The sequence below is a fragment of the Fundulus heteroclitus genome, chromosome 7, assembly GCF_011125445.2.
Source record: "Fundulus heteroclitus isolate FHET01 chromosome 7, MU-UCD_Fhet_4.1, whole genome shotgun sequence".
Taxonomy (NCBI): Eukaryota; Metazoa; Chordata; class Actinopteri; order Cyprinodontiformes; family Fundulidae; genus Fundulus; species Fundulus heteroclitus.
In genome coordinates, this window is record NC_046367.1 from 10,134,572 (window position 1) to 10,157,598 (window position 23,027).

At 44.8% G+C, this 23,027-nt stretch overlaps 2 protein-coding genes across 2 annotated transcripts in view; both read left to right on the forward strand.

Moving 5' to 3' along the window:
- LOC118563755 (trace amine-associated receptor 8a-like) overlaps positions 1 to 23,027 on the forward strand; it is a 189,699-nt gene that overhangs the window by 22,428 nt on the left and 144,244 nt on the right. The gene's annotated exons all lie outside the window — the stretch shown is intronic.
- On the forward strand, positions 3,383 to 4,953 carry LOC105922243 (trace amine-associated receptor 13c-like). Its single transcript, XM_012858134.2, has 2 exons — positions 3,383 to 3,580; positions 3,711 to 4,953. Exons 1-2 carry the CDS (start codon positions 3,408 to 3,410, stop codon positions 4,519 to 4,521), a joined length of 984 nt encoding a protein of 327 aa, XP_012713588.2. The 5' UTR covers positions 3,383 to 3,407; the 3' UTR covers positions 4,522 to 4,953.

Consider the following 23,027-nt stretch of genomic DNA (forward strand, 5'->3'; position numbering starts at 1 on the left):
CCACTGAAATGAACCGGCTTTTTACAAAACATACAGCTTGATTTCATTTATGGTATTAAAATAAAGCCAAACGGTGCTACTTCCCCAGTTCATGTTTTTCCGCTGCTGCGGTCTCTCTCAGCTGTTTGTGTGTTAAGTTTGTGTGAGAGCTGAGTGGGCGGGAGAGGCTGAGCCTGCGTGCTGATATATATATATATATATATATAAATATATATATATGTGTGTATATATGTATATATATGTGTGTATATATATATATATATATATATATATATATATATATATATATATATATATATATATATATGTGTATATATATATATATATATATCTATATATATATCTATATATATATATATATATATATGTGTAACCCCCATAAACTATGCTGATCTGTCTGCATGTTTAATGTGTTGTTTTGTAGTTCTTAGAATGTCCTGTAGGGGGCAGTAGACCCACATTTCCCCTGTGTCAGTACGAGAAGAAGAGTAAGAGCGAGGAAGAGAAAAGAAATGGCAGACTAAGCACGTTTCAGCAGGAATAGAGAAGCTACTATGCAAAAGAGCTCCTGAAGTCTGTTTATCTTGAACTGGACGATGTGTAGTCTGTTCTTAGATTTCTCCGGTGAGTCTGTTGTTTTATTTTCAGCTGCTTACTTACGCAGAATGGCTACTTAGCTGGAGCTAATGTTGCTCAGTTTTTTTCAAACTGGAAAAAAAAAACCAACCGGAGTATAGACCCCTTGCAACCACGTGACTCCGTTACCCAGAACCCCTTGCGTGGCGGCCATATTGGTTGGCACGCCATTTGACGAAATGACGAGTTCTCCACGTATTTTTCTTCTTTAGATAACGTATCACAAGATCGTTTTAAGAGTAAGTTTATGGTTGATGGTATCAGATTGCCAGATCCACACAGCAAAAGCCTGAAGGGACGGAGCGAGTCTGTGAAATGCTGGCCAAGGGTTTCGTACCGCGACACAGCTGCTTTATAAACACGCAGGCCAGTACGGACAAGAGAGCACGAAAGCCCCTGAAACCACTGGACGGCTGCAATTATTTTATATCAGGAAAAAGGCTCCAGCAAACGCCTGCGACGCCATGAGGGATTAAGCGGTCAGAAAATGGATGGATGGATGTTCAGACATGTTTGTGTAACAGCACAAAGCAGAGAGGAAGACCCGCCCGGTAGGTTAAAAAAACATCACTCACTACGGATTAATTTGGTGTTTTTGTCTTGTTAAAATGGGTGGGGGTGTCGGCGACATTGCAGCGTAAACACAGAAGTACTAGCGCCTGTGAACGGGCGGAGGGGAGGTGGTAATCGTTACACTGGCCGGAGAGCCGCCGCTGTCTGGAGCAGCAGGAAGCGGGTGCAGCTCCAGACAGCGGCGGAGACAGCAGACAGCGGCGGCTCTCCGGCCAGTGTAACGATCGCTACACGGGCCGGAGAGCCGCCGCTGTCTGAAGCAGCAACAGCGGCTTCTCCGGCCCGTGTAGCTCGCTACACGGGCCGGAGAGCCGCCTCCGCCGCCGCGGCTGTCTCCGCCGCCGGACAGCCGCCGCGGCTGTCTCCGCCGCGGCTGTCTCCGCCGCCGGACAGCCGCCGCCGGACAGCCGCCGCCGGACAGCCGCCGCCGGACAGCCGCCGCTGTCTGCTGCTTCAGACAGCGGCGGCTGTCTGAAGCTACACGGGCGGCTCTCCGGCCCGTGTAGCGATCGCTACACGGGCCGGAGAGCCGCCGCTGTCTGCTGTCTCCGCTGCTGTCTGAAGCAGCAACAGCTACACGGGCCGGAGAAGCCGCTGTTGCTGCTTCAGACAGCGGCGGAGGGGAGGTAGCTATCGCTACACGGGCCGCTTCTCCGGCCTGTGTAGGGATCGCCACCTCCCCTCCGCCGCTATTTAAGTAGAACAATGACTAGAGCCGAATTAAGTTGTAATTTACCGGAGATGAAGTGTAGACTGCAAATTCTCTCGTAGTATGTTGGCTCCCCCAGTCCATTGGGAGGGTCTGCCTGCGCTCTTTTCATTGAAAATATCCAATTCTTTCTTCTTTCCTCATCCTTCGGTAAACGACAGAAACGTACATCCAACGATTTGGAATGCCTCTCTGTGCAACCGGGAGCACAACAAGTCGTAGGCATTGTTTAGATTCCAATAATAAACTAACTAAATCACCCGTTTTGTCATGTAGTAGACGGGCTGCCAGGCTAGCCTGCCCACCAAGATGGAGGCGCGCACCCCCGATCACGTGACCGTGACGTCAGATGCAAGGGGTCTATTAGGTGTCGCTCTGTAAGTAGCATAGCTCTGTGAAATGAGACTGTTTATGATGAAGTGATGTTTGTTTAGTAAGTTTTCTTGTTACTGAGCAGTTTTTAAGATTTCTCTGATTTCCGTATACCTGCATGATTGTTTAACGCTCTGCATGCAGGTTGTTTTTTTTGTTTGGATGACTGATATCTGAACGAGCCGGTGGAGTTCCAGAAGCACGAGGGTCCCACCGCCATCTTTGTGACTCGGACTGAAGCCTGGGACGACCCAGAGGGACTGATGCTACTGGAGCTGGAGATTTTGCTTTGAAACCAGATAAGAGAAATGAACACAAAAAAAGGGGGGCCCCCAATCCTTTATTTTTTTTTTTGGTTATTCCACAACTACTTGTTCATGAACATTTTCAAACTGGACAATTTATGTGCACATTGACTGAACTGACTGACTGAACTGTTATATTGGAAAGACTGACTGAAATTTGTAATTTCCTGGTTGGTATGAGCTTTAGAGCTACAGGTTATAAAACCTACCCTAATTTGTTTTAAATATTAATTTGAGTTATTTTTAAGGGTGGACAATTTAAGTTTTATACCTGAATTTTATTGAGGTAATTATTCGTTTGTGGAGAAAGAAAATAAACCTGAGATATTAAAACATGTATGCTTATCATCCTCCTGTATGATCGTTTATAGCATTCAAATGTATTGAATATGACTGTGGTTTGGATTAAAGAACACCTGTGAGCAACCATAGCTGTTTATATATATATATATATATATATATATATATATATATATATATATATATATATATATATACATATATATATATATATATATATATATATATATATATATGTATATATATATATATATATATATATATATATATATATGTATATGTGTGTGTGTGTGTGTGTGTTATATTTTTTTGATGCGCTGTTTTCTGTCTGTACCAAAAAATCCAATAATTTGAACGATTATTAAAACATAAATGTGTGTGCCAGGCTCCTAGCATAGGAAGAAGGAGGAGTAACAACAATTTCCCACAGAGACAAAAGAACCAGCTGATTGTGATAGAGATATCTTAGCCGTACAAGATAGGGTTTTTCAGAGCACTTTATCTCTCAGAGAATGGAGATCCAATACAGAGCTGAGCTCTGTTTTCCACATCTCCTTAATAGCTCCTGCAAGAAGCCCACTCTTCAGTGGTCTGAAGCTGTTCTCCTTAACACTGTGATGTCCTTCATTTCACTGATCACTGTAGTGCTCAATCTGCTTGTCATCATCTCAGTCTCCCACTTCAGGCAGAGATTATTATCAGAACCTAATATTTAAGTTTTAGAAATGTGTAGTTATATTTACTGGATCTTAATGATTTTCGATAGTTATAATGAAAGTAAACTCAGAACTGATGTTTTCTCTGTTTCCTTCCAGGCAGCTCCACACACCCACTAACATCCTCCTCCTCTCTCTGGCTGTGTCAGATTTTCTTGTTGGTCTCCTGTTGATGCCCTTTGAAATCTACAGAAACACAACTTGCTGGTTTCTTGGAGATATCATATGTGTTTCATATTTGTACTTGATTGTTCACATAGTCAATGCTTCAACTGGAAACGTTATTCTCATTTCAATAGATCGTTATATTGCTATTTGTGACCCTCTGCATTACCCCACCAGAGTGTCTACAGCAAAAGCCAAATGTTCTGTGTTTATGTGTTGGCTCTGGTATGCTCTCTTTAGCATATTCTTTTTGAAATATGAGCTGATAGAACCAGGAAGAACTAATTCCTGTACTGGAGAATGTGAATTTACCATTGACTATGTTACTGGTGCTCTTGATCTCATTTTGAACTTTGTATTCCCAGTTACCATCATCATAGTCCTCTATATGAGAGTGTTTGTGGTGGCCATGTCCCAGGCTCGTGCCATTCGCTCTCACATTACAGCTGCCACACTCCAACTTTCACAAACAGCAAAAAAATCTGAAATGAAAGCAGCCAGGACTCTTGGTGTTCTTGTTGTTATATATCTTGTATGTTTCTGCCCATATTACTTTTGCTCTCTTGTTGAGCCTAATTTGTCCAGCACATCTTATGGCCCATTTTTAATTTATCTATTTTTTTTAAACTCTTGTCTGAATCCTGTGATCTATGCACTGTTTTACTCCTGGTTCAGAAAAGCTATGAAACACATTATCAGTCTGCAGATACTGGAGCCTGGCTCGCATAAGACCAACATACTGTAGGGTAGCTACTCTTTAAAAAAATCCAGCCTGTGAATTCTACAGCCCAAAAGTCATTCATACAACATGTGCCTTTAATGTTTTCAATAAAACATGTAAGTTTAACTTTCAACATTAGATGAATGAGCTATAGAGAAAATACAATGGCATGTGCTTTAGCTTTGTCTCATTCTTTTTGAGAAATCATTAAGTCATTGCTTAAAATGTTTTTGTGGCTAAATTGATTTTCATTTGGGATCAGAAGTTTTTTTGACAGGGAAAAGAGCACACATCACTGCTGTTTTTCTAGTTCAAATAAATCGACCATTATAGGTCTACAACAGTTATTCTGTCTCAAGTTTTAATTTTACCTCTATGTGTAAAGGTGATTCCCTGACATTTGGCCTCAGGTAACTCTTTACTTCACCACACGCTGAAACAAATACCCATTATGTAATTCTGAACAAAAACCTATATTTGCATTTGTCTAAGTTGACATGATAAAAATAAAAAATATATTGTTTTAACAATGTTTGTTCCAGACTGATTATAATGTGGCAGATTTTTGCAAAATATATTTCACAAATCATTTTTAACTCAGCCCCCACACATATACTGCAATCGCTACTGGGAGATGTATGCAGTTCTTAGTACATCATTTGAGATAAGGACAAGTGCTGACAGTGATCTGTAGTTCTGTAGACCTAAGTATCATTAAAAAGGTTTCCCAGTTTGATTTCCCAGTTTGAAAATAAACAAGTCAAAAAAAGCAAATAATTTGTGACTATAAAACATGATAAGACTTGAATTCTCAAAAATAATTTAGACCCACAAGTAACTGGCAATTGCGTGCACCCAAATTTACAATTATCAATTGCATCCATGGAATTAATTATGCAATCATCTGTTGTTGCTGCTTTAACGGCATCTTCTACCCAATGTTGTGCCATAATATGCCATGATAATAGTAACACAGATTGAATCCTGAGCAGTGGATGATTCAACAAAAAAAGTCCACTCCTGCTGCAAAGCATAAGGGGGGAGAGGGGCAGGAGAAGCCTTCCTCTCCCCCTCTATCGCTCGTCCCTTCTTCACTCCAGGTAGTCCTGCTGAGAACCCGCCTTACAGATAAAAACCTTCCTCCCACAGACCAAGGCTCTCTTCGCCTCTCTCCTTCTCTCTGCTCTCGACTTCTCCACACGCTCCTCAAGAGATGACCAGCTCCCAAGGAGGGGGATCTCCTTTCTTCGCAGCCATGTGACGGAAGGCCCTGCAGGAGCCATACACAGGCCTGAAAGAATGCCTGGACCATGAGGCCCGGTCAGGCCTCACCGACACACCAGCCAGCAGCTAAGGGAGATTCCCGGAGCAGCCACGCTTGATCCAGGGTCTGCTAGACCCGACTGCCTGCGTCAGAAGAGGACCTGACTGAATCCGGACGAACATGTCCGGGCAAATACAGAGCTAAGTTGCTGTCTCAACCCACAATCAGATGCAGAGCAAAGATCCTGCATGCGAAACAGCTCTGTGTAGTTTTCCTCAGCCTGTACAGGAAAGCGAACCCCGATGCAGCTGAAGGCTGGAATGCTGAGGAAAACCCCTGCTCAAATTGGACTCCATCCCGGTCAAAGAACGTGGCCTCCAAGCCATCCAGACAACGCCGTTAGCCAAATGCTGCTGCAAGACTAACGCTAGCCTGCCAAGAGCCGAGCGCTAGCCCGCTAGCGCTAGCCAACAACTTCCCTCCTTCAACGCTCCTCCCATGAATGGCCAAAACTGGACTGAACTGACACGAAACAAAGGACAGAGGTTGGTTAACAATATAGCATTGTTAGCATTTGGTACCATGTTAGCGCCGAGCGTTCGCTAGCCAACATGCTATTAGCCTTGCTAACATTCGGTTCCAGACAGTTCTGAAGGAGTTCGTTTTTAAAGCATAAAGCGTAACTGTTCTGCACCGCCATCCTCCGATGGGGTTATGAGCCTTATTCCCGCATCAATATGGTATATTAATGCCGGTTTTCAAGACAATTTTGATAACTATAGATTTGAACCAGGTTAGCGACGATTGCTGTAGCGCCCCCTAGCGGGCGGAGGTAAAATCGTACAAAGAAAGGCAAGCGATTCTGAATTAAATGATTTTACAGGACAAAACGGTCCTCAGAATATTATTTCAACAAATAATGTTTTGTTTGACTTGGGCTTTGCATTGTGAATGGATTGAAATACATGGCAGATGTTTTTTTAACTCCATTCCATGTTTTTGTTAATTAGATCTGCAGTGAACCAGGATTCTGAAGTATTCTGATTATGATCAACCACTTTTGTTTGTCTTTTGTTTGTTTTGCATGTAAATAGTTCCTTAGCTTAGCTTCTTTTTATCTTCATTTTGCTTAGTAGTTTAGTTAGGTTTCACTAGCCTAGTAGAGAGGATTTATTAATCGAAATATTGTGTTAATTCAGGTAAACAGCATTACATAGGGATGTTCTCTGGATGTTCATTTTATTTCTGTTATTAAATTCTGGAACTTGAAAAGAAGTTGTCACTCCTTTATTCTATGTGTGTGCAGGTTTTGCTGTTAAAAGATCGCTAGTGCTCGAATTCATCCCTTTTAACCATTGTCCTGATATCAGCTTAAGAGCTGATCATCACCAGACAATACTTAACAGACAGAGAGTTATTTATGAAACATTAAATAACTTTAAACAGTGTATAATTGCACAACACCAATCTAACCAGTGAATTTTTAAATCCAGTTTCAATTTGTATAGTTTCAAAACCTAAGCTCTAAAGTGAAGTCTTCTAGAGGGAGTTGTCTGACAGTCTTTTCATCCATCATTGTCAGTCAGTGAGGTTCTTAAATCTAATATTTCAAATAGTTTAAAGGATTTCATTACCCTAATTGTTGTGATATGTGTCATGTTTTTCAAATGTTTTGCCCACATGCAGAAAACGTTCGGGAGACCAATACACTGTGTGACAACCTGCTTGTTGCACAGAGCTGGCTGCACCGTTTTTCTCTCTCCCTCTAACCTCCTGTCCTCTGACAGCCCAAGACACGCCCTGGCCACGCCCCCAACCACATGCACTCACCTGATTTGTCGGCAGTTCAAGATGGCTCCCGACTGCAGTTTCAAAAATGTCAGTGTCTCAACAGACAAGAAACAGAGACAACCGTGACCAGACAAAGGCTTTAAAAATAATTAATCCAAGGCTGTTTAACCCCTCAGGCTATGTTTTTTGTGTTCTTTTTGCTGGATAGATTTTTCTTTTACGGATCATTTAAATATAAGCCAAACAATAAATAATACATCCACTTCTGTGCTCCTGCCCTGCCGACGTGTCACCTGAAGCTGATGACGTCACAGATACAAAATCTCCCTGAAAGCAACAAAAGAAAACCTGTTCCTGTTCTGCTGTGTGCCAGATTTCCATCTCCTGATCTCTCTTGCTGTGGGGCGATTTGTGTTGGAGCCTGCCTACTTGGGAGGAAACAAGGACATTTTTTTTTCTTTGTGGGGAAGGGATCTATGTTTGTTTTTGAATGGACATTTAAAAAATACAAAAAACTGTGGAACAAACATTTCTGTTGTTGGTGTTATATGTAAAACAATTGTTTGTCATTCATTGTACTTAAGGGTCTACACCTTGAAGTGTATGGTCCTTTTGTGACTGGTAAAAAAACAAACAAAACTTAAAATCCTACTTTGTCAGGAGGGATACCTGACTGGCCACCCCTATAGGTATAAAAAAACCACCTACAAACCTAGAAAAATCAATCAAAACCATCACATAAAATATTGGCACCCCAGATGGGACTGTTTTGCTTCACCAATAGTGAATGACATCTTAAGCACTATAAAAAAAAAATAAATAAATAAAAACATGAGCTCTGAAGATAATATAATTGAGCAACCCCCAAGGACTTCATCCCCTCCAATGGCAATGCCCCCTACTCGCTCCACAGCATACTCTCTCCTAGATATGGAATTGACTGGCATGGATTTGATGTTGGATTCTCCTTTAGCACCTCAGCCTCCCCTGCGGACTCAAACAGAGACACAGGGTGCACCAGAAGCTCCAGTAATGGACCTAAAAGCCACCATGAAGGAAAACAAGTCCAGTGTTAAAAGGAGATCAGTAATATGAGAGACGGTAAAATAAAACATGTGGAAGAAATAATTCAGGCCAGTGGAAGGGAACAATATGAACACATGGATGCACAGTTTGAGTACCTACTCACCCAAGTAAAAGCTTCTCTTGGGTGGAGATTAAAACACCACCACTCAGAGCTGCGAAAGGAATTCAACTTGCTGCTTGCCCCGATCATAGACAGCATTTCCACCTTGCAAGGAGAAGTTTCTCACCTAAGAGGCAAGCTCACGGCCTGTCAACTGTTAATAAAGTCTATGTCTGAGGACATTACAGCCAGAATCCAACCAACTCAGCCTTGTCAACAGAGTACAGTAATGGATCAAACTGCACGGACAATTTACCATAACATACCAGAAACCACAGCATTTAAATGCAAGCCTTGGTTGGAATCTACCACTCGGCCTGGAATGACAGGAGTCCAAGTTGCGCCCCCTGATGCTACCTTTTTACTGAATAGGAGTCGAGATCTGGGAAAAAGTCCTGTGAAACTGTTGTTTCCAACCTATGGAAAAATAGAAGACCCCCCTGACCCTCTGCAGTATCTGGAACGCTGTGAGGATTATTTGGCCCTAAATTCCTTAACTGATGGGGAATTTATGGCTACATTAAGGAATGTGTTGCACGGCACCGCCAGAGACTGGTGGAATGTAGCTAGACACAAGGTGCATACCTGGAATGACTTTCGATGGCAGTTTCAGGCGGCTTTTCTGTCTAAAGATTATGAAGATGAGCTGGCGGTGTAATGATCTTGGCACTGGTGCTGGTCTGATCCTGAACTCAGCACACCTGCTCCACTACACCCTGCATGCAATCATCCTTCACCAGGTTCACCTGTTCTCAACAGCATAAAATCTGCCAACAGACCTGCCACCAGTGCCAGATTGTCTTTCTAGCCATCCCGGTAAGACCTATCCAGCATTCTTTGAACTTTAATCTGCCTGCCTGTTTCCCGACCTGTGTTCTGCCTTCTGTTACCGAGTCTGCCTGATCCTCTTCTGACACTGCCTGCCTGGAATTCGGACCCCATTCTGACTCTGACTGCCCTTCTGGAAACCGGATCGGATCTGCCTCTGGACCCCTGTCTCTGCCAAGCCTGGACTGCCTGCCTGTGTGCCCGACCCTTTCTGCCCGTGAGTAACTGCCAGCCTAACCCCTGTGTACCTCTGCATCCAGCCTGTTATCGGACCCGGACCGGACCTTACCTTGCCCTTGGATTGCCCCCCTGTACCGCCGCTGGACCTCTGCCTTCTCGACTCCGACCTCGGACTGCCCTTGGACCACGAACCCGGAAAATCCCCACCATCTCTCGGACCGCTGCCTCCTACTCCGCTCTTCAGCTAAAGCCGGCGCTCAGCATTCCCTCTTAATAAGGTTAGTGATCTAGCTCTTGCACGGTGAAGTGCAGCTTCCACAGATCACTAACCTGTGTCTCTGTCCCCAGGGGTTTCCAGTCGTAGCGCGGGCGGAAGCGCTCCGAGTTGCCGTGCTCACGCTTGTAAATAAAACGTTACTTAAAACGTCACTGACTTGTCCTGGTTGAATCTTGGGTCCAGTTTCGGTTCGTGACAGTACAATCTGGCCAAGATATGGATTCCTCACCGGACGGTCAGTGGCGGGCAGGCGTTGAGAAATCAATTTCTATGTTGGAAGCTGGCGTGGCTGAGATTTTAGCCCATCTCCGCGACCAAGCTACCCCTCCCCCCGCCCCGACACTTCCGCAAGCGTCAGTCCCCGTCACCACGACGCGTGCGGTGACGTCAGCTCTTCCTGAGCCACGTCTCACCCCGCCCGAGTTATTCAGGGGCGATCCCGATCAATGCCGGGCGTTTCTTACCCAGTGTGAGATTCATTTTGAATTACAGCCGTCCTCTTACCCTACTGATCGGTCCAAGGTCGCCTACGTTATTTCTCTGCTGGCTGGCAAGGCTAAGTTATGGGGAACTTCCGAGTGGCAGAATGACTCTCCCATCTGCCACTCGTATTATGGCTTCTCCCGTGAGTTAACCAGGGTTTTCAGTCCGGTGCTACCCTGCCGGGAGTCCACTAGGGGGCTCTTATCCATCAGGCAGGGTGATAAGTCTGTCTCTGAATACATTGTTGATTTTCACTTGTTGGCAGCAGAGAGTACTTGGAACGAACCTGCCCTAATGGATGTCTTTATTACTGGACTGAATGACAGAATAAAAGATGAACTTGCCACCCGGGATTTTCCTAAGACTCTAAAACAGCTAGAAGAGCTCGCTACCAGAATTGACCTTCGCCTGATGGAACGACGACGGAAGCGCCGCCTGAGGTCCCCACTCCACACCAGGTCGTTCTCATCTGCCCCAGCTGCTCCGTCACCCCCCTGCAGCATGGCTGATCCCGAACCTATGCAGTTAGGAAGATCTAGCCTAACAAAGGAGGAGCGTCAGCGCAGGCAGCAATTAAATCTGTGCCTCTACTGTGGGGGCGATGGACATTGTGTCAGATCCTGTCCAGTAAAAGGGCAGGCTCAGTAGAGGGGGGGAGTTCTCTGCTGAGCCGCACAAGACTCTCCATCTCCTCAGACTTGTTGTTGCCCGCAACCATAACCTCAGCCGGTAAGACCCTTAACCTGTCCGTTTTTATTGATTCTGGGGCTGACACGGAGTTCATGGACGAGAGATTCGCCAGGAGGCATAACATCAGACTGCGCCCGGGTCCGACTCCTCACTCCGTCCTCGCCTTGGATGGTCACAAGTTGAACCACTCTCACCTCATCACGGAACCTGTGGAGCTGCTAGTTGGAGGTAACCATACTGAGAGACTGTCTTTTATGATTATTGACTCTCCACAGGTTCCTGTTGTCCTGGGTGCTACTTGGCTCAGGAGACATAACCCCCTCATTGATTGGCAGAGGGTGGAGGTAATGGGGTGGTCACCCTCCTGTTCTAAATCCTGTCTGCTCTCTGCTCAGCCTCCCCAGACCTCTGAGAACAAGGTGGAGGAGAGGTACCCAGACCTGTCTAAGGTTCCTCCTGAATACCATGACCTTAAGGAGGTCTTTAATAAGTCTAGAGCCACAAGCCTTCCTCCTCATCGTCCGTATGACTGTGGCATCGACTTATTACCCGGGACGACTCCCCCTAGGGGGCGGCTCTACTCACTGTCTGCTCCTGAGTCTCAAGCTATGCACAACTATATAACTGAGTCACTAAAGGCAGGCATAATTCGCCCCTCTTCCTCTCCTGCTGGAGCAGGCTTCTTCTTTGTGGGTAAGAAGGATGGTTCTCTCCGACCTTGTATTGATTATAGGGGTCTAAATGAGATTTCTGTGAAGAACCGTTACCCTATACCTCTGATGAACTCAGCGTTCGATCAGATCCGGGCGGCCAAAGTGTTCACTAAGCTGGACTTGCGTAATGCCTACCACCTGGTCAGAATAAGGGAGGGGGATGAGTGGAAGACCGCTTTCAACACCCCTACTGGCCATTATGAATATTTGGTCATGCCGTTCGGGCTTACCAATGCTCCAGCAGTGTTCCAGAACCTCGTAAATGAGGTTCTCAGAGACATGATTGGGCAATTTGTGTTTGTCTACCTGGATGACATTTTAATTTACTCTGAGAGCCTTTCAGCCCACACACAACATGTCCGTGCAGTCCTGCTTCGTCTCCTCCAGAACCAACTATTCGTGAAGGCGGAGAAGTGTGAGTTTCACGTCAGCTCTACTTCTTTCCTTGGATTCATGATTTCTCCAGGTCAAATGTCCATGGACCCAGCCAAGGTTCGAGCGGTCACCGAGTGGCCTGCCCCATCTGACAGGAAGCAGCTCCAGAGGTTTCTGGGGTTTGCAAACTTTTACAGGCGGTTCATCCGCAACTACAGCCAAGTTGCAGCTCCCCTTCATGCCCTAACGTCTTGTAAGGTTAAGTTTTTCTGGAATGTTCAAGCAGACAAGGCGTTCAGGCGTCTCAAGGCCTTGTTTACCTCTGCCCCCATTCTAATCTCCCCTGACCCAGAGAAGCAATTTATTGTGGAGGTTGACGCCTCAAGCTCTGGTGTCGGGGCTGTCCTCAGCCAGAAGGCCAGAGATGGCCGTGTTCACCCCTGTGCTTACTTTTCCAGGAAGCTATCCAGCGCTGAACAAAATTATGATGTGGGCAACCGAGAGCTGCTGGCTGTCAAGTTGGCATTGGAGGAATGGAGGCACTGGCTGGAGGGCTCCAGGCTCCCTTTTTTGGTGTGGACGGATCACAAGAACCTGGAGTACCTCAGGACAGCGAAGAGGCTCAACCCCAGACAAGCCAGGTGGGCCTTATTCTTTGGACGGTTCAAGTTCTCTCTGTCTTACAGGCCTGGGTCCAAGAACACTAAGCCAGATGCCCTTTCCAGAATGTTTGCGGCAGAGGAGAGTCTCAGTGAGACTAAGGATTTCATTCTGCCCAACACCGTGAGATGCGCCATCACAAGGCTCGACCTGGAGAGGGAGGTCAGGATGGCCCTGGATGGAGCCCAAATCCCAGTGGCCTGCCCCAAGGACAGGCTATTCGTCCCAGACCCACTGATCAGTAAGGTCCTTAATATCTGCCATTGTTCCCGCCTGTATTGTCATCCAGGGATCTCTAAGTCCATTAGAATCATCCGGTCCCAGTTTTGGTGGCCCACTTTGGCAAGGGATGTCAAGGAGTTTGTTGCAGCCTGCCCCCAATGTAACCAGGCCAAGGTCTCCCGACGACCCCCGTCCGGTCTGCTTCACCCACTTCCTGTGCCCTCTCGGCCCTGGTCCAGTCTCTCCATGGATTTTGTAACAGGTCTGCCGGTCTCTGAGGGTCACTCGGTCATCCTCACCATAGTGGACCGATTTTCAAAGATGGTCCACTTGGTTCCTCTACCCAAGCTCCCCTCAGCCAAGGAGATGGGCACCATCTTAGCCAGGGAGGTTTTCCGTCTGCATGGTCTGCCGTCAGACATTGTGTCTGACCGAGGTCCCCAATTTGTGGCCCGTTACTGGCAGGAGTTCTGCTCTCTGTTGGGGATCTCAGTTAACCTGTCCTCTGGCTTCCACCCTCAGACTGACGGCCAAACTGAGAGGATTAACCAAGAGGTTGAGACCAAGCTTCGTCTCCTCTGTGAGTCTGATCCCACAAAATGGGCTAAGAACCTTCCTTGGGCAGAGCACGCAATAAACTGTACACCTTCCAGCTCCACCGGCCTCTCCCCCTTCTACGTGGTTTATGGGTTCCAGCCACCGGTATTCACCATTGAGGAGAGGGAGTCCAGGGTTCCTTCTGCCCGTCTGTCCGCCTTGAGGTGTCAGCGTGCTTGGAGAAGGGCGCGGAGAGCCATTCTCCGCTCATCCCAGGTCCAGGCCCGGGCTGCAAATCGCCGGCGGGTTCCTGCCCCACATTACCAACCTGGTGAAAGGGTCTGGCTCTCCACAAGGGACCTACCATTAAAGGTTGACAGTAAGAAGCTGGCTCCTCGGTTTATTGGGCCCTTCCCCATCTCCAAGGTGGTGAATCCAGTGGCGGTCCGTCTCCGCCTGCCTCCATCGATGAAGATCCACCCCACCTTTCACGTGTCCCGGGTCAAGCCTGTCAAGACCTCAAGTCTTGTGCCCGCCTCCACACCCCCACCTCCCACCCGGCTTGTTGATGGTGCTCCAGCCTTTACTGTAAAACGCATTCTGAAATCCAGAAGATGGGGCAGGGGTGTACAGTACCTCATTGATTGGGAGGGGTATGGACCGGAGGAACGTCAGTGGGTTCCCTCACGGTTTGTCCTGGACAGGTCCCTCATCAGGGACTTCCACAGAGCCCATCCAGACCAGCCTAGGGCGTCTGGAATCCGCCCTTGAGGGGGGGGCTCTGTAATGATCTTGGCACTGGTGCTGGTCTGATCCTGAACTCAGCACACCTGCTCCACTACACCCTGCATGCAATCATCCTTCACCAGGTTCACCTGTTCTCAACAGCATAAAATCTGCCAACAGACCTGCCACCAGTGCCAGATTGTCTTTCTAGCCATCCCGGTAAGACCTATCCAGCATTCTTTGAACTTTAATCTGCCTGCCTGTTTCCCGACCTGTGTTCTGCCTTCTGTTACCGAGTCTGCCTGATCCTCTTCTGACACTGCCTGCCTGGAATTCGGACCCCATTCTGACTCTGACTGCCCTTCTGGAAACCGGATCGGATCTGCCTCTGGACCCCTGTCTCTGCCAAGCCTGGACTGCCTGCCTGTGTGCCCGACCCTTTCTGCCCGTGAGTAACTGCCAGCCTAACCCCTGTGTACCTCTGCATCCAGCCTGTTATCGGACCCGGACCGGACCTTACCTTGCCCTTGGATTGCCCCCCTGTACCGCCGCTGGACCTCTGCCTTCTCGACTCCGACCTCGGACTGCCCTTGGACCACGAACCCGGAAAATCCCCACCATCTCTCGGACCGCTGCCTCCTACTCCGCTCTTCAGCTAAAGCCGGCGCTCAGCATTCCCTCTTAATAAGGTTAGTGATCTAGCTCTTGCACGGTGAAGTGCAGCTTCCACAGATCACTAACCTGTGTCTCTGTCCCCAGGGGTTTCCAGTCGTAGCGCGGGCGGAAGCGCTCCGAGTTGCCGTGCTCACGCTTGTAAATAAAACGTTACTTAAAACGTCACTGACTTGTCCTGGTTGAATCTTGGGTCCAGTTTCGGTTCGTGACAGGCGGAACGTGTAAGGACCAGAGTCCAAGGAGAGAATGAGAGCATCAGGGATTTCGTATACATGTACCAATCCCTATGCAGACGCTGGAAACCGCAGATTGTAGAAGAGGACATTGTAAAGCTGCTTTTGAAAAATATAAATCCCACACTGGCTAGCCAGCTAAGGAGTAGCAGGGTAACCACTGTGGATGAGCTTGTTCGTCTGGGACAGCAGCTAGAGAGGGATCGAGAAAATCAGCAACAGTATGAGTACAGGAAACAAGCAAAGTTGCCATCTAAGTCAGTTGAGACTAAACCTCCTGACCATGACAACACAGTACGACAAAGACAACCAAATTACAACTACAATAGCAATCTGCCACACCAACCATTTTGCTTGCGTTGCAAAGGCAACCATCCTCCTGCAACCTGCCCCAGAGGTGGTACCCATCGAACATCTTTGCCTCCAAACCCTCAGCAGGTTAGCAGTTCATCCCAACTGCAACCATCTCCAGGTTCTGCAACTATCGGTTCTCTTTGGGGTCAAACGTGTTCTTCTGCTTCATCATCTACAAACCCTCTGCCATGTCAATTGATGGTTCCCATCACCATCAGTTCCTGGAAAGGAACCGCAATTTTGGATACAGGTTGCTCTTATACTCTGGTGAATGAGAAAGTGTGGAATGAAATCAATGTAGTGATCAACCCCTGGACAAGAGGACCATTATACTTGGCCGATGGCGAAGGACGGCTGCATCTGGGATGGAGTGAAATTACTATCACATTGCAAAAACAGGCAATAACCTTGCCTTGCGTCATCCTGTCCGCTCAAAATCTCACTTTTCCTGTGGTCCTTGGTCTTGATTTAATTTCCGTCTCTGGTCTGCAATTAGATGTGTCTGAAAAACATTATTGGTTCAAATTCAACAGGAAACAGCAATACAATTTCCTTCAGGAGTTTGTGTCGGGTCCAAATGAACACAATGAGCAACTTGCCTTTTTCTCAGCAGTAGTACCTGCCACTCTGGTTGCTCTTGGGACAAATGAGGAACTGTTGCAGAAAGCAGTCAGCAGCACCCACCTGGATGATTTTGGGAAACAGTCATTGTTGTGCCAACTGCGTAGCAATTCTGATATATGTACCATCAAACTGGATTGTACTAATGTACTCACACACAAGATTGATCTTTCCCATGATGTGCCACTTAAACAAAAAACCCTATCGAGTTTCACCTGCTAAACTCCAAATCATTAAGGAGCATGTAGAAGAAATGCTGGAAAAGGATATTATTGAGCCATCCATATCTTCATATGCTGCTCCAGTTTTTTTGGTGCCTAAAAAGAATGACCCCAAACTACGTTTCTGTGTTGATTTCAGGAAACTGAATGCAGTCACACATACAGACGCTTACCCGTTGCCAAATATTCAAGAAATCCTGGAGTCTCTATCTGGAGCAGTGATTTTCACAACACTAGATTTGAACAGTGGCTACTAGCAAGTCCGCATGGATCCAGGAAGCAGTGAAAAGACTGCTTTTATTTGTCCATATGGCCTCTTCCAAATTAAGGTTATGCCTTTCGGCCTTAAAAATGCTCCAGCTACATTTCAAAGGCTTATGGAGATAGTATTAGGTGAACTCAGAGGACAAATTTGTTTTGTATACCTAGATGACATCATCATTTACTCCACTACCTACAGTCAGCACAGTAGCGATATACAAGCAGTATTGGATAAACTACGTAAAGCAAATCTCACAGTGAACATGAAGAAAAGACAGTTTTTCTGTTCATCTATAAAAATTCTGGGACATGTGGTATCTTCATCTGGTGTTGCAGTGGATCTGGACAAAATCAAGGCTGTCAAGAATTTCCAGTTCCTCAGAACATTAAACAGCTTCAGAGATTTCTGGGAATGGCTGGATGGTACCATCGATTTGTGCCTGATTTTTCTGCATTGACAGAACCACTCAATGCCCTGAAACAAAAAGGAGCCAAATTTCTTTGGACGCCATCCTGTCAAACATCATTTGATGCTTTGAAAAATCACCTGGTGTCTCCGCCCATCCTGGGCCATCCAGATTTCAAATTGCCTTTCATTGTGTACACAGATGCCAGTGATGTGGGCTTGGGAGCCGTTCTAACACAGCAGACTGGGTTAGGCACAGAGCAAGTCCTCGCCTTCGCCAGCCGGACTCTAAATAAAGCAGAGAGAAACTACTCTACAACTGAGCAAGAATGTCTTGCTGTTGTTTGGGCCATTGAGAAGTGGAGATATTACCTTGAGGGACGTCACTTCACCGTTGTGACTGACCATTCATCTCTGGTTTGGGTTTTAAAGACCAATACACCTAGCACTCGGCTGATCCGGTGGGCTCTTTATCTGCAAGAATTCTCCTTTACTGTGGAATATCGTAAAGGAAAATATAACACCGTTCCTGATGCTCTGTCACGAGCCCCAATCAATGCTCCTGACCATTCACCAATTACCTGTGCAGTCGTACTTCGATCGAAGCTAGACACTTCTCACCCGCTCGAAGTGACAGATGAGAACATCTGGAAAGCTCAGCAGCAGGATCCTTTTGCACAAGACATTTACCAACAAATAATAGAAAAAGGAACAGTACATGAGACGCCAACCATAAAGTACACCATCCTGGAAGACAAGGTATATAGAGTTGTTCAGTTACCACACAAAACTCTTTATCTAGTCTATATCCCTCCATCACTTCATCCACAATTACTTCATCACAACCATAATGACCCCTTATCTGGACATTTTGGATGATACAAAACCTATAAACGGTTACAAGCATTGGTGTATTGGCCAAGGATGAGCATTGATGTTCGAGACTATGTGAGATCTTGTCAAGTCTGTCAGATGTACAAACCCGAAACCTGCAAACCTCCTGGCAAGTTACAGCAAACAGAGGTGAGTGCACCATGGGAGATGTTGGGTGTGGACCTTATGGGACCTTTTCCACTGTGTGAAAAAAAAAAGTGGAGTCAGGTCTCAGAAGAAACGCTGTCGGAAAAAGTGGAGTCAGGTCTCAGAAAAAACGCTGTCGGAAAAAGTGGAGTCAGATCTCAGATCAAACGCTGTCGGAAAAAGTGGAGTCAGGTCTCAGAAAAAAACGCTGTCAGAAAAAGTGGAGTCAGGTCTCAGAAAATCAGATTTCAGAAAAAACCGAGTCAGACGAACAAGTCTCAGATAAAAAGTTATCAGAGTCAGGTATCAGACATCAGATGAAAATGAGTCGAGTCTCAGGAAAACCGCTGTCAGAAAAAGTGGAGTCAGAAGAAAACTTCTCAAATGAAAAGTTATCAGAAGCTGAAAAATATCACGCGCGACATGATACGTCATCAAAATGCGACCGCCATAAAACGTAGCCTCATGCTTACTAACCAGTGTGAGAGTGCGGGGAAAGAACAACGACAGCTACAGAACGGTGAGTTTAATATTATGTTTAATACTTTATTCTTTCACTGGCATGTTATATTTGGCGCTTGGTTAGATGTAGAAATTATAAGTAAAGGTAGAAAGTGATCCAATGGTGTAGGCTACACATTGTAGGCAATCGATGTATGTAACTTAGCTAACCTTACGTGGCTAGTAACATTAGCAGCTGCTGTAAGGCACATACCGGAGTATGCTACGTACTACATACAGCAAAATAATTTGTTTTTCGTAGGACTACGGTACGTTCAATGAGCTAGGGAAAAGTGGGTTAAACATTTTCCACCACAAAAGTCCAGAACGATACCTGGATGATTATTTCTTACGTTTGCTAACCGTTTCCCAGTTGTACACTATCTACCAGTAAGAAACCTGCAATCATCATCATCACGGGGAATGTTCCCATTATTCCCAGACCCCCTTAAAGACAAATGTGCTATGCCATGTAATACCATATAATACCATTACATGAAATAGCAGATAGTAATAACACAACACATTTCTGTAAATAAGTTAAGATAACATTTCATATCAAATTAATTCAACAACGCTGCAGTTATTGTCCTCTGTGGATTACATTTCAATTACCTGTCTATCTTTATGTCTGTCTATTATTGTTGAAAATGAACTAGTATAACTGTGTGTGTATCACTTTAAGAGCTCAAGAAGCCGTCTGAATAATCTTTGTTGTGATTGGTTTATTGTTATATAAAGCTGCCAATAGCCATCGCTGTTGTAAGGGCGTGTGTTCAGTGTTAGATGAGCAGAAAGTTGACGAGGTGGTCGTTGGAGATCGTTCAGAGCTGTTTGTCTAAGAGACTGGGAGCGTGTAAATGAATAAGAGTAAGTTCTGTCAGTTATCAAGCAGGATTTACATCTGTGCAATTTAAATATATTTAGCAACCTAAAGAGTTAATAATAACGTGGCTTGTAGGTTATTTGTGGTCTCTTGCTTCCACCTGCTGGACAAATTAGAAATAGCTATTTGTAGCGATTGGAAATATTAGTTCTCATTTGTTTTGTTTTATGTATTTCTTGTAGACCACTCTCAGCTCTATTAAAGAAAGTTTGGACCTGAACCTCTCCTCTCATCCTTTACCGGATGCTCGTGGTGGCTGTGCCATTTAAAGATCTAACACAAAATAAAGGGAGCACAACAATTATTGTTGTACAATGACAATGACAACTGCTAACGTTAGCTTGATCAATGAATAACAAATGTACATTAATTTAGAGTTTTCTTTAATTCACCAATATTTTCTTTAACCCTCAGACAATGGACAGAGTTAGAGAGTACGACAACCTAAAACAACAACTTGAAAATGGTAAGTTTTAGGGGGTCATATTTTCAGTTTTTCCATAAATCCTCAAATTATGGCCGGGATTCTATAGCCGGGGACATTGTCGATTCAGACAAATAAAGGCCGGTCCCCAAATATAAGCTGAGGTAATAACTGCCCATATCATACCCCTATTCCACCGACACAGCTCTAGTGCTGGTTCGAAGTCACTTACCAATCACCCCAGAAAGACAGAGAAATGATTAATATTTTGAGCTGACTCAAAAAGGGTTTGACACACGAGTAAAAAAGCTTCTGGTGGCAAAGGAAACCGGTAGGATAGTATTGCTGCATATTTTCTGTATTAACATCAGATCTTCATAGTATAATGTTATGTATATAATAGCCAACATTTGAAGATTGCAATTTCAATTCAATGTGAGTAATTCTTTGTACTTATTTGTGCCTTGTGTCATACCACCGCCATTTTTATTGTAGGGCAGAGTGAAGGGAGTTCCAGTTCTAGCAATGATTATTTGAGTAAGCAAGCTCCATATTATGTGTATTCACAATAATATGAAAGATGTTGGGTTGCTTGGATTTGGCACAGTTGCTCAAATAAATATCTGTGTTCATTTCAGCTGCAGCTGAGGCTTTTGCTAAAGCAAAACATCTTGTACAGCCGCAAGTTGTGAAGAAGAAGCAAAATCCACTGGCAGTTAAACCATCAAAGTCGTCACTTCAATAGGTTAGAAAAGTCTGACCCTAAAGAAACACAATATTGCATCAAGAAACAAAAGATGCCTCAGTGAGAGGTTTTTACTGTATTTTCCGGACTATATGTCACACTTTTTTTCATAGTTTGGCTGGTCCTGCAACTCAGGTGCAACATATATCTTTATATATATGTTTTTTTCCTCTTCATGACCATTTTGACTGATGCAACTTATACTCCGGTGCGGCTTATAGTCCGGAAAATACGGTAGTTAGATTGTATTTCTATCTAACTAAAAATGGCTCCCATGGTCCCCAGGTTAAAATGGCTCCCGTGGAGTGGAGGCCACGGACTACAAAGAGGTCAGGGAAATATCAAAAAATAATTTTGGAAGAGATCCCTCCCCGTGTTGTCCTGCAGGGAGATGAGACCTATGACGACCTGCTAAAAATAGGACAAGAAATTTTCTGGCCTGACAAGCATGATCAAAGTGAATTCACCCCTTGCCATGTAGATGAGAGTGGGTGGACCAAGGTGGAATTCTCTGCAGAGTTCAAAACTGTTTCTGATATGACCACTCCTTGGAAAAGGGCTCTTTATGTTGGACGAAGAGAATTGGGTAATTTGGATAATGCTAATTATCACTACCAATAATATCATAAGTGTAGAAGTTATTTAGTACTAAACATCTGTTATTTTTGCAGAAGTTATCTGCGTAGATGATGAAACTTCAGCACGAGGTATGTTCATGTCAGCTAAAACTAATTGCCATAGCAGAAACATTTAAGTGTTTATATGTGTGGTTACATGCTGTAGTTATGAAGTAATCTGTATATTGTATGTTCCAATGGAATTTCACTGTGACTGTCATTTTTTGTTTCTGCTGTTTTGTTTTTTAGATGAGGAGGACATGGATCAGAGTATGTTTGATGAGGTAATGGCATGATCTGGTCTGATCTTGCACCCACAAATTCTCAGACACTGTTAGTGTGATTGTTAGAAGTGTGCCAAGTGGAAAAGAGGATACTTTGACTGTTTGTGTTTTTAGGAATCCAGTGCCGAGTCATCTAGAGGCAGTGGTGTAGGGACAGCTGCAGCTCAACACATTTCATATCCCAGGGATAACAGTGAGTCAACTGCAGAGGCAGCAATAGTTGGGAATTGAACGCCAGAGAGTGCAGTGGAGGGAAATGAGAGTGTGAAGGCTTCACACGATCCCACCCTGCCCTCTTGTAAGTATTTTGTTTTCTATCTCATGTATTAAGGGAAGGGACCACTGCTCCTCAAAACATACATTTCAATAGGCCTGTTTGAGGTCTGAAGTGCTGTATGTAGAACAAAGAACAGGACAATTTTGTACAACATCACAGTGGACCAGCAGATAAAACTAACCAAGGGTAGCGAGTTCTCTCTGTTTCAGTTTAAGTTTGCCCTATAGGTTAGCTTCAGCTGTCAGTCCACTATTACATCAATCTTCCATATGTACCATATATTTTCTTCCTGACCACACTCAATGTTGAGGTCTCAGCTTAAGGTCCCCTTTAAAAGCTTGTTTCACCAGAAGCTACACATATTTAAACTTGTGACAAACAAAGAAATGCTGTGAGTCTATTTGTGTGACTGTTGGTTGATATTTTCTGAGGTTGAATTGCATTTCTATGCCATGTTGTATTGCTTACTACCAATATGTGAATGATGCTGAACATTGTTTGGAATGGGCTCCAATAACAAATCCAATTACAATGTAGGAAACATTGTGCTTGATGTGTGTTTGTATCCCTTAGTGTATCTTCCATGTGTCCCATATGTGGACAGCTCCTTAATCAAATACGATGAAAAGCTTCTCCTTGGAGAAGGAACGTTTGGTCATGTGTACGGAGGCTTGTACCAGGGTACACCTGCGGCTGTGAAAAGAATAGTGTTGGGAAGTGCCAAAGCAGAAGAGCAGGACATCCACCATGAAATAAATGTGTCTCTGTAAGAATATTATATTTAAATGATTTTTTCTGTGCTCTGTGTAGCTTTGTAATGTGTTACATTTGATAACTTAAATTTGATTTATAATGCTAAGTAATTCTAATACTGTTACAAATGTGTGCAATAAACTATTTATTTATTTTTAACTCTTAAGACAGAATGGGGTAGGCAACCTGAGATAACTTTTCTTTAGTTTTGAAAGAATAAGATTGGGTTCTTTTCATCATTCACAGGAGACTGTCGCATCCCAACATTGTGAGACTTCTGGCGGCAGCTCGCAGTGACACCTGCTTTTTGTTGGCTACAG

Bases quoted from the DNA above. Each gene is read 5' to 3' on its own strand.
- LOC105922243 (XM_012858134.2), top strand. From the start codon at position 3,408: ATGGAGATCCAATACAGAGCTGAGCTCTGTTTTCCACATCTCCTTAAT. The intron at 3,581-3,710 runs GCAGAGATTATT...GTTTCCTTCCAG, and splicing joins ATCTCAGTCTCCCACTTCAG to GCAGCTCCACACACCCACTA.